The sequence below is a fragment of the Rhipicephalus microplus genome, chromosome 1 (assembly GCF_043290135.1).
Source record: "Rhipicephalus microplus isolate Deutch F79 chromosome 1, USDA_Rmic, whole genome shotgun sequence".
Taxonomy (NCBI): Eukaryota; Metazoa; Arthropoda; class Arachnida; order Ixodida; family Ixodidae; genus Rhipicephalus; species Rhipicephalus microplus.
The window spans coordinates 247,193,487-247,205,868 of record NC_134700.1 but is presented as its reverse complement, the minus strand read 5'-3'; the positions used below and the strand labels follow the sequence as shown (position 1 = coordinate 247,205,868).

The 12,382-nt window shown below is 47.6% G+C and overlaps 1 protein-coding gene across 1 annotated transcript in view; it reads left to right on the top strand.

The window, feature by feature from the left end:
* The window catches only part of Cul4 (cullin 4), a 49,238-nt gene that overhangs the window by 11,484 nt on the left and 25,372 nt on the right, over positions 1-12,382 (top strand). Inside the window, exons 5-6 of the mRNA XM_075892425.1 lie at positions 10,770-10,932; positions 11,543-11,715. Coding sequence (XP_075748540.1) covers positions 10,770-10,932; positions 11,543-11,715 — 336 coding nt within the window. The remainder of the gene's footprint in view (positions 1-10,769; positions 10,933-11,542; positions 11,716-12,382) is intronic.

The following is a 12,382-nucleotide window of genomic DNA, read 5'->3' as shown; positions in this document are numbered from 1 at the left end:
CGACAAGCGATAACAATGATAAGTGTAGTGCTGGTTTAAATTCTTTTTTAACATCTACACTATCACTGTATGTTGTTTTTCCTTATGTTGAATGGAAGCTGAACCCGTTGCGAGTGGGAAAAGTCTTGAGAAAAAGGGTTTTTGGGTAAAGGGACTCGTAAGGCAAATGATAAGTCGACATTGATTGCTGAAGTAGTGGTCCAGAAACCTCCTAGTGCCACTTTTATGCCAAGGAAGTGCTCATTTTGAAATAAAATCACATATCAGTGGTCTTCATAGCGTTGGGGCACTTCAATTGACCTTCCTCAATGTGGAAACTTTCACGTCACTGTTGCCGTGCACAACGTTGCCCTGCTTTCTGCGCGCCGCTGAATCTAGTAGCTCTAGTAGCTAGTTCGATTACTTGTGATTAATTGTAGGCGGTACCTCTCACGTCATCGGGATCATTTCCAAAATATCCCACTCATGGGGCCCGTCATGTGGTACATTTATATTAATTTGTTGGTAAGTAGGGAGTACTGTTAATATTGTTGTTTTAGACATTTTCGTAGACAAGCCACGGAATCATAAAAGGAATATAATTATTTTTAATTGATACCAGGCTGTCTGAGCAAAGTATGCTTCTTTTCAGTTTTAGTTCATTCCACCACAAAAAATTCCGTTTGATTCCTCTTCTGGAAGGAAAAAAAAGTTTAATCAAAGTTTTTAAACGGTTCGTAGCAGTTTTGTATTTGTATGCAAGAATTCAAGGCTGAATTAACGATAAAAACATAGATTTCAATGTGGGACAGGGGTAAAGCACATTCCTACAGCATTCTTCAGAGAAGCCGAAGTAATGTACCACGAAATTGATGTGCGTAGTGAAACATTGTACAGTGTATCATTGCCAGCTAACACAAACCATTACCCTTCTAAGTCATTTCTCAAAGGTTGAGAATTTTTTTATCAGCTTCAGTGTTTTGTATCAAGGGGTGGAAGAGGGAGGGTGAGCATGATCTCAAAAGTTGCAAGTCATCAATTTGAAATGTGCGGCTACGCCCTTCTGAAAAAACAAGCTCTAGTGATGAGAATCATGCTTACCTGCATGACAGACACATGAAAGTCCCCGTGCGTTGGTATAAACTGCTCTGGTTGCATTTGTTTTAGTTTTTCGCACAATTTCAGCTCTTTATTTTGGAATTACTGCTTAAGATGCGCGCTAATACTGTCCGCTTAAGATATGCATTATTGCTCACGTTTCAAGACCTCGATTGTTTCCAGTTGCCAAGTTTTCCCATGAACTGAAAAAAGATTTTTGGTTTCACTCCGGAACGAAATAATAAAAGCATTTAGGTTAAATTTTTCTTCCAGTAAAAAATATAATTTTTTGCTTGTCCTTTTCTGGTTTTTCTTTTATTTTGATACACTGATTGAGGCAAATAAGCAATTTAGCCACAGCCAAGGCAGTGAACACAACAGCAGCAACAATAACAAAGGCACAACAAATAAGTGTGCCTCATTGTTTCTGTTGTTGCTATTGCACTGTTCACATGTGAAAGTGCCTCACCAATTGTACCTAGTAATGACTATGCACTGGTTACTGTGTGTATGTGACAAAAGTGAGGGCATTGTTGCCTGCATATGCATGTACAGGGTCACCCACATCTAAAGTGAACACTTTATTACTATTCAAACAGGTATAACAGGGATGCTAATTATACATCATAAGGTCAATGTTTGTTATATTGCCACATTGAATATGCAGCACCAAGAGAACAACGAAGAACACGGGCAGCGAGAGAAAAAGACGAGGTTCTCTTCTGATCTGTTTGCCTGTGTTCTGGTACAATTAAAGTGAGTTTCCTGTATTCAACTTCTGCTGTTTCTGCATTGTGACAATAGTGGAGGTGCTGGGAAATGTGTCGTCGCTCGTCAGTAAAATTCGTCAACTAAACCTCCGCTTCACCGCACACAATATTGACGATACTTCTGGCAATTGCAACACCGCGAGAGAGTAGAAGCATCAATACTTGTTCAGCAATTCTTTCTCCAGTATTCTGTTCGCTGCACGTGACTGAAACAAGGTGGTACGATAACGGAGGTACGGTCACATCGTCAATGACTCGCAGGGATTTTCGGTGTAGCGCTGCGCTTTGATCCGCTGAAAGGTCAATACACCGTCCGGTATATTGATGATGGCACCATATTCACGCAAGAAATTCATCCCCAAGATTGTGTGTTTGCAACACTCAGAAAGAATAACGAAAGTTGCGACGAAGGATGCATCCCCTATCTTATTTCTTGCGGTGCACTTTCCTGTAGGTGTGAGTAGCTGCCCTCCAGCTTCTCTAATCTGCGGTCCTGTCCATTCCTTTCTAACCTTCCTGAGCGTGTCTGCCAGACTCTCACTCATTATTGAGAAGTCCGCGCCATTGTCGACCAATGCCATGACGTCATGTCCGTCAATCGTAATTGCAACTTCGGCAGTAACAACCCCATCTTTTGTCGATTCATTGAAAATGTCTCTTTTCGCTCGGCAGTATTGGGGGATTTTCAGCACTTCGACGCTTCGCAACCTTCCCCCTCTGGGGTCGCTGCTTTTAGTTTCCCCAGCATGGACTAGGAGATCTCCCTCTTGGCATGTCAGTGGTGCTCCGTCTAGAGGATGGAGAATAACACCCAGGAGAGCGTGAGCTTGACCGAAACCCAGGAGGAACATCCCGCTGGGTCATGACACTCGTGTCGACGTCAGGTGTTGCGTTGAAACGGCGCCGGGGAACAGTGGAAGGAAACCCTTGGTACCCTGCGACGCGATACGGGCAATACCGAACGATGTGGCCTGCTTCCCCACAATGAAAGCACAGGGGCCTATGGTCAGGGGTACGCCAGATGTCAGTTTTGCAAAGTGGTGGCCGCCTCGGCGGCGAAGTTTCTCTGTAGTACCAAGGTGCTGTCGGTGGATGTTGCTGGTGGTACTGATGTGGTGTCGGCACGTTCGCTGGCTGTCGGCAGACTATGTCTGCATAGCTTGCCCTGGGAGTGCTCGTGTTCGGCTCAGGAAGCGAGAACGCTTGCCTGATCTCCTGGCGTACAACTTCCGTTACTGAGGCGATCGCGCAGTTATTCAGTTTGGCGACGAGCTTCTTGACCTCTTCTTGTACGATTTCTCGTATTAGTTGGCGCAAAGAACCTTCATCGTATGTTGTTGCTGTGGTCGGGACTGCCACGCTGATCTGTGGGTTGGGCGGTCATACTGGCGATAACGTAGATGCAGTGCGCGTTCGATAGATGTCGCCTCCTTGGAGAATTCATCAACACTTGTAGGTGGGTTTCGTACGAGACCAGCGAAGTGCTGCTCCTTAACGCCCCGCATGAGGTGGCTAACCTTTTTGGCTTCGGGCATATTAGGATCTGCTCGACGAAATAGCCGCATCATGTCCTCAACAAACATCGTAACGGATTCATTTGGTTTCTGAATCCGTGACTCAAGGAGACGCTGTGCGATTTCTTGTCTTTCAGTGCTCGCGAACGTGTCGAGGAACTTCTGCCGGAACTCGTCCCAAGACGACCACTCGCGATTTGTGAACCATGTTCGGGCTCCATCTGGAAGCGGAAAATAAACGTAGCCCAATTTCTGTGTGGTGTTCCACCCGTTAACATTCGCTGTGTGCTCGAATTTCTCGAGCCAAGTCATGTGCGTTTCTGTGGAAGTAAACCGGAAGTCGAGGGTTCAAAACAGTCACCTGTGTCGTGCTTGGGCTGGACATGTTGGGGCCAGTGCTTCCAGGCGCCGTCATGCTTTCTGGCACGGTCACACTTTCCGGCAATGGACCGAACTACGGGTTGAAGCCTAACAGGCGGCGGCTGCTGTGGTGAACGGGGGTGTCGATGCGTGGAAGTCTTTCTGAACTAGATGCGGGGCTGTTGTCAGGCGTCCCGAACATGTACCCAGTGCCTCCACCAGTGTCACAATGCAGAAACAGCAGCAGTTGAATACAGGAAACTCGCTTTAATTGTACCAGAACACTGGCAAACTGATTGGAAGAGAACCTCGTCTTTTTCTCTCGCTGCCCGTGTTATTCATTATTCTCTTGTTGCTGCATATTCAATGTGGCAATATGACACATAATCACACTATTTGTAAACACTGTAATAATTTTCAAGATTATGTTTAAACATCAACTTCCTTGAGGTCTTGTATACTAACAAGGTAACAACCTTAGATGTAGATGAGCCTGTACATTCTTGCATATGTGGCAGAGACAGACAGACAGAGAAAAGCTTGAACACAGATATATTGGACTTGAAAGAAAAGGGGATTTAGTTTGATGTATCAGATAATTTGGTGTACAACTTCAAATTAAATGAATTAATTTGCTGTGCAAATTTTGGTGCACAAGTTGGCTTCACGGCACTGTAAACAAGACACCTTCATGGCAATAAGAATGTTTTTATTTTAAATTTTTTCTGCAATTTGTACTTGGGGATGTTGGGTGATATTTAGGAGCATGTTGTAGAAGAGAAAATATGGTATTAGTGTAAATAGCACCTCAAAATGTTTATATGCAGCTGTGTGTACTAGCCAAAAGCGTCTAGTCTGCCTTGGCTATAACGTTGTCCTTGTTATGCTGGCATGCTGCTTAGGATGATGTACGCAGTGATGTCAGGCTTCCATTCCCCAAGTTTGACTCAACTGATTATTCAGTTTTGCAGCAAACTATGGGTTATTTTTTTTTTTACGGCATCTATCACATTGATAAACAAGCTTGTGTGCTCTCACAATGGGCCAGTGGCAAAGCACGGCGAATAGTTTCGACTTTCTCCAGTTGGTGTCCCCCTAATAACACTGCTTGGTTACCCAAATGCATAGAAAAGTTTCTGTCTGGGAGGGCAACCCAAAAAGTTTGCGAGGGAAAGCAGAATTCTTGGGGCTATTCCCACTGCCTATCACTCGATATGTTCGGGGAAGTCCTTAAGGCATATCACGTACAAAGAAGGAGGAATGAGTACGTTAGTGTCCGTTCTTCGATCTCATTATACAGGAGTGAATGCTTATTTTTCTATAGCACTCTGTAATAGGCTAATTGTGATAATGATTCTGAAAGCACATATATAGCCGCGCCCGAAACAAAAAACGAAGACGATGTGCGCGCCAACAGCCTCGTGAAAAGGGGGACTAAAGAAGACGACTTGCTTTTGTTTGGCTCGCCTGCTCTTGGCTCCTGCATAAAAACACACGCCGTCGGTTCTCGGACTCAACGTCTTGGTGCACTGCTTACGTTGAACCGCGACACTGGTGGAGGCGCTGGGTTGCAAGCCTGCCGATGCTCAACACCTCATCTGGGAGGAGCCGTTCATCAAGTCCCGACACGCAGCCACCTGTTACGACACCAGTGCATCGCTTCAGTCGGCGGTTGCTAGGCCTATCTCCTGAGCTGACCTCCTTCGACGAACATTCTACCAGGCATTACGTACCTCTACCAATGGCCTTCGCCAGCCAGCCACAGTTGGTCCAAGGGATACAAGGCTGCCCCGTTTCCAATCCAGCCCAGGTAACACTTCTTCAGCCGCTTGTGCCTGATCGCTTCAGTGGTGCCCCACAAGAAGATGTTGAAGATTGGCTTGAGCATTACGAACGCGTTGCCGACATCAACCAGTGGAATGCTCAACAGAAGCTCGCCCGCACGTACTTCACTCTCGATGACAGCGCTCACACGTGGCTTGAGAATCGAGAAGGCCGTATATCCACATGGGATGAGTTTCGTCAGCAGCTGGTTGACACCTTTGCTAGCGTCGACCGTCGAGAGCGGGCTCAGCCGTTGCTCGAGTTAAGGCTTCAAAAACCTAACGAAACTGTGGCAATGTTTGCTGAAGACGTGACGCGCCTACGTCGTCGGGCTGATCCCAATATTTCCGAGGAGAAGAAGTTGCGCTACCTTATGCGTGGCGTGAAAGAACAACTGTTCGCTGGACGTGTGCGCAATGCCCCAACTACCGTGGCCGATTTTATAAGAGAAGCCACTGCCATTGAGTGTGCTCTGCACCAAAGATCGAGACAATATAATCGCTCGTCCACTACCACCCCAATCAACGCCGCATCAGTGACTCTGGACAATCAGGGCTCCCTACGTGACCTGATCAGAGATATTGTCTGAGAAGAAATTCAGAAGCTTTGGACTCCTCCAGTGGATACACCAGTGACCGCCGTTGCCGCAGTCGTTCGTGACGAGCTTAGGCACGCTTGTTCAGCAGCTGATCTCAGTCGCGATCAGCGTCAACTGAGTTACGCCGACGCTCTCCGCCGTCCACCACCCGTCCCGCCTATTACATCATACTACCAGCCACCTACAGCCGCACTTTCGTCGCAACCATTGCAGGAGGCTTTCAGACATCGGCTCATGTCTCCAATGTCTCCATGCCACCAGTCACCACTTGCCGCGCCTTACTCATCACCACGAGAGGACATAGGACGCCCACAATTTTGCAGAACGGACGCTCGGCGCACCGTCGATCGGCACCCTTTCTGCTTCTACTGTGGTGGTGCCGGCCATGTAGCTCGCTATTGTTGGTACCGCGACACATCGTTTAGCCCGTCTCGGCCAGGGTACGACGGTCGCCGTGCCAACGACAACTACATTGTTCGCCATGACGACCCTGGTTTTCGAGGACCTTCAACAACGTGGTCTCCCTATCACGAGTCGCTTCCTAATCGCCAGCCCAATTCCGCCCACAGGTCACACTCTCCATCTCCTGCTCAGACATCGTCACCGAATCGACGTACTTTTGCTGACCTTTGGGGAACAAGGTTGCCCAGCCCTTACCGGGGAAACTAAAGGCGGCGACCTCTCGGGGTGAGGTCGCAGCCTGACCACAAGACGATAAAAAGTCCCCAGTACTGCCGCTACAGAACGACTCGACGCCGACGAATATTAACAACAACGAAATGGTGAGCGCCGACCTCAATGTAATTATTGATGGAGAGCAAGTGACGGCCTTAGTCGATACGGGTGCTGATTTTTCTATAATAAGTCACAAGCTGGCTGATCATCTTAGAAAAGTAAAAACGCCATGGACAGGACCACATATAAGAACAGCGGGTGGTCAATTGCTGCTCCCTACTGAAAGATGCACACCCAGAATCAGCATAGGAGATTCTTCTTTCGTCGTGACATTTATTTTTCTCCCAGAGTGCTGCAAAGATTCAATTATAGGAATAGACTTTCTCAGGGAGCATGGCGCAATAATGAACATCCCGGACCGCGTGTTTTCATTTTACGAGAGTGCTCGTCTGACTGATCCTACATCACCAGAGCACAAATCCTTTCGTCTCAAAGACCACAATATAGTCGTGCCGCCTCGATCATGTATCCTCGTTTCAGTAGCATGTGACGTACTATTGTTCGACGGTGAAGGAGTCGCCGACCAACTAACCTCGCTGCTTTTCACACACGGGATTTCCGTAGCACGAGGGATAGTCAATGTCACCGACAGCCGAACAAACTTGCTGTTGAGCAATTTCACCTCCGAGCGATGGCACCTTCCGAAAGGCACAACATTGGCACATTTCGACGAGATAGCAGGTGTTTGTGACTGCTTTTCAGCACTCGAAGCAACACCTGCACAAGATTCACATGACCTAGCACGTAACCTTGACGTCAGCCCTACTTTAACTCAGCAACAGCGGGAACGCCTGCTTGTGCTACTAGACGAGTTCCACGACTGTTTTGCGTCGACCTCGAAAGTTGGCCGGACGTCCTTGACCAAGCACCGAATCATCACAGAGGACACGGCTAGACCAATCCATCAAAATCCGTACCGTGTGGCTTCAAAAGAACGAGAAGTGATAGAAGAGCAGGTAACAAAAATGCTTGAAGATGACGTCATTCAGCCGTCGAAAAGCCCCTGGGCATCACCTGTTGTTCTAGTGAAGAAGAAGGACGGCAGCCTGTGTTTCTGTGTGGACTATCGAAAGGTAAATCAGGTTACAAAAAAAAAACGTGTACCCGCTTCCCCGCATAGATGATTCGATTGACAGGCTTCGAAACGCACATTACTTCTCTTTCATGGACTTAAAGAGCGGATATTGGCAAATTGAAGTAGACACCAGGGATCGTGAAAAAACCGCTTTCATGACGCCAGATGGACTGTACGAATTTAAGGTTTTACCATTTGGCTTGTGCTCTGCGCCTGCTACTTTCCAGTGTCTCATGGATACCGTTCTCTCTGGGCTTAAATGGAGAACCTGCCTAGTATACCTTGACAACGTCATTGTGTTTTCTACGTTTGATGAACACCTTGAACGATTGCAAATGGTCTTGCAGGCCATACGGGCCGCAGGCCTGACGCTCAAGCTGGAGAAATGTCACTTCTGCTTTGAGGAACTGCAGTTTCTTGGCCATGTCGTCAGTTACGCAGGAGTTCGTCCAGACCCCGAAAATGTTGCCGCCGTTGCACAGTTTCTAACACCATCAGATAAAAAGGCAGTGAGGCGTTTTCTGGGGGTCTGTGCATATTATCGGCGGTTTATTCCAGATTTGGCGCGCATTGCGTCACCTTTAACTCGTATCACGAGGGATGACGTTGCATTTGTTTGGGGCAACAAACATGAAGCTGCTTTCAATGACTTGCGGCAACGTCTACAGACGACCCCCGTGCTTGCCCATTTTGATGAGACAGCCCCTACAGTGCTCCATAGTGACGCCAGCAATGTTGGCCTCAGAACTGTGCTTGTGCAGCGCCAGGACGACGATGAAAGAGTGATTGCTTACGCAAGCAGAACTCTGTCACGCACAGAAGCAAATTACTCGACCACTGAAAAGGAATGCCTCGCCGTGGTGTGGGCAGTTTGGAAATTTCGCCCATACTTGTACGGCCGCCCATTCAAGGTTATCGGTGGCCACCATTCGTTGTGTTGGTTAACAAGTCTGAAATATCCTTCCGGGCGATTGGCACGCTGGAGCCTTACACTACGGGAGTTTGATATAACAATGTTGTGTAAGTTGGGAAAACGACACACGAATGCCAACTGCCTATCTCGATCACCAATAGAGTCGGCTGCTGCTTTTGATGAAGAGACAGCATTCCTCGGAATCCTCGACACGTCAACCATTGCAGATCACCAACATGAGGATCCTGAGCTGCTTGGCTTGATTAATTATTTAGAAGGACGAAGCCAGAATGCACCCAAAGCCTTTACAAGAGGACTATCGTTATGTCTGCGAAACAATGTCCTTTACAAAATGAACTTCTCGTCAGACGGGTCCACCTACCTGCTTGTCGTCCCTACCACTCTTCATTCTTAGGTGTTGCAAGCGTGCCACAACGAGGTAACATCTGGACATTTAGGCTACACGCGCACACTGAGCAGAGTTCGGGGGAGATATTACTGGCCTAGACTCACCGCTGCCGTGAAGCATCATGTTCGGATCTGCCTCGATTGCCAGCGGCGCAAGTCACTTCCAACGAAACGAGCCGGTTTGCTACACCCTGTCCAGATCCTGACAACGCCATTTGACCAGATTGGAATGGACCTTTTGGGCCCACTTCCCACCTCTAGTGTTGGTAACCGCTGGATTATAGTGGCGACCGACTACCTTACTCGCTACGCCGAGACAAAAGCCATCCAGAGAGGCACAGCAGAGGAGGTGGCCCGGTTCTTCATAGAGAACATTGCGCCACCAGATCGTGGAACCACATTCACGGCCGCGCTTTTAGATCATGTGTTGGCGCTCAGCGGTACTATTCATCGCAAGTCAACAGCTTACCATCCACAAACCAACGGGTTGACCGAGCGACTTAACAAAACTCTGGAAGACATGCTTTCAATGTATGTGGACATCGAACACAAAAACTGGGTAAAGATTCTCCCTTACATAACGTTCGCATACAATACTGTGAAACAAGAAACCACACGGATGACCCCATTCAGCCTTGTTTCCGGACGAGAAGTAAGAACGTTGTTGGTCGCGATGCATCCACACGGATGCGATGACAACAAAACGAGGGCTGAGGCATTTACTCAACGTGCAGAGGAAACCAGGCTGCTCGCACGTCTGCGAATATACCAAGAGCAAGAGTACGACGCAGGCCGCTATAACCTACGTCATACACCTGTAGCGTACGAAACCGGGGACAGGGTATGGGTGTTGACGCCTGTACGAAGACGGGGACTATCGGAAAAGTTGCTCAGAAGGTACTTTGAAGTAACTTATCGGGTGCTGCGACGACTAAGTGACGTTATCTATGAAGTCGTCCCGGATAGCCCAAACTGTTCAAGGCGTCGCCAGCACCGACCTGAGCTTGTGCACGTAGTGCGCATTAAGCCATACGTCAGCGAGTGACTTTGCGAGGCACCGTCGCTTCTACAAAGTGACTTCATGCGCGAATCACTGGCTACGCTATAGCATCAAGGCGATGCTCTTTTAAGGGGAAGCAAATGCCGCGCCCGAAACAAAGAACGAAGACGATGTGCGCGCCAACAGCCTCGTGAAAAGGGGGACTGAAGAAGACGACGTGCTTTTGTTTGGCTCACCTGCTCTTGGCTCCTGCATAAAAACACACGCCGTCGGTTCTCAGACTCAACGTCTCGGTGCACTGCTTACGTTGAACCGCGACAATATATATATATGACTGATATGCGAAAAATAAACTAGTTGATATCCAGTTTTCTTATGTTTTTCTTCCTTGATCTCAGTTGTGCCACATTTTGTTAAAATAATGAAGGAGATGAGCTTACTGACTTTACCATCATCGTTTAATCTTCTTCATTTCTTGACCAATGCTCTCTGCAGGGATGTGGGCTTGGAACTGTTTCGCACCCACATAGCCAGCAATCCCGGTGTGCAAAGTCGTACTGTAGATGGCCTACTCGAATTGATTGAACGCGAGAGGGGTGGTGATGCTGTCGACCGGTCCCTCCTGAAATCTCTTATCAGAATGCTCTCAGACTTGCAGGTGAGTTTCACCCCCCATCAGCACAATGTAAATACCCCATGTTTCTGTGACCAATTAAGCCAATATTTCTGTAGTTAAATGAAGGTGCAGCTTTAAATTGACCTCTGCTGCATTGAGTATTTACCCATATTGTAGTCGTTATGGTTAGGAACAATTTTATGCATTTTGGGTACAATGCAGAAGGTGCACTTGTGTTGACGAACACATCTTTTGCGATAATTTATTTCTGAAAGTTAATATGCAAGCTTCTATAGACACTAAGGGGCCATCCTGTTTGGGAGGCTGTCAGCATCTACAAGCAACAAGTAGGTTAATACTTTTTGGCGCCCATGTATCGAGGAACCCATCTTAGCTAGAGGTTAAGGCATTGTGCTGCCCTAGACATTTTCTTTAACTTGTCCTCGTTTAGTTGTTATGGAGGCGATGCAGAGGGGCTTGCCTCATTGCTCCTCTAACTTTTGCATCGTGGATAGCCAACATTGGCTCCACTTCTCTGATGGTTTTGATAAATTCTTAGTGGATATAGAGTGCAGCAACCATATTTGCCGTTTAGGTTTGCAGCATGACTTACAGAGTTTTGAAAGTCATTCATTAAGGAACTTGTGTGCAGATGTACGGGGAAGTGTTCGAAGGTCGCTTCCTGGAGGCAACAGAACGGCTTTACGGGGAAGAAGGCCAGCAGCTTCTTCAGGAAGCAGAGGTGCCCGCCTACATGCAACACGTTGAGCGTCGCCTGAATGAGGAGCAGGAGCGTCTGCTGTACTACCTCGATCACTCCACTAAGTGGGTACCCTCTCGTGCCCTTTCCAAAGATTGCCTCCCTTAGCCCACCACTTGCTGTCATTATTAAAGTACAATGGAACTTTTCAAATATAGACCTTTTCAAAAATGCCTCCCCCGGGTGTCGCCATAGTCGTCTTTGGGCTGCGTAAATTGGCGTGACCTCTCGAAAATGCACTGACAAGGCTGCGCCCTTAGCCTTTGTACTCCCACGCGCAGCCCATAATGGCGGTGTATTTTTTCCTTCCTGGGAAAAGGTGTATACGTCCCCAAGTTCTGCGACAACCCGCATTTTATGACGAATGGATTTGGTCCCGGAAAAATTCCCATGGAAATAGTAATAAAAACCGTGGTTATACGATGCAGTTTTATGCTGACCCCGCATCTTGCGCCGACTCTCAGATTCCAGCCGAATCAAACGTCAACCGAATATTGACAGGTGCAAAATTTGAACTTGCGTTCCCCTAGGTTTACGATTGGAGAACTATACAGTCAGGCAGGATGTCTCCTTCGAATAGAAAATATATTCTCCTGGAAATTCTGCATGTGCCTTGATCACATGCATACGTATCCGGGGTCGTTGCTTAGTCAAGCTCTTTCCACACTGAGTAGCTTCAGCTGGCCGAAAAGCTGATATTTTCAAGTTCACGGTCTGTGGAAACTTCTCCTG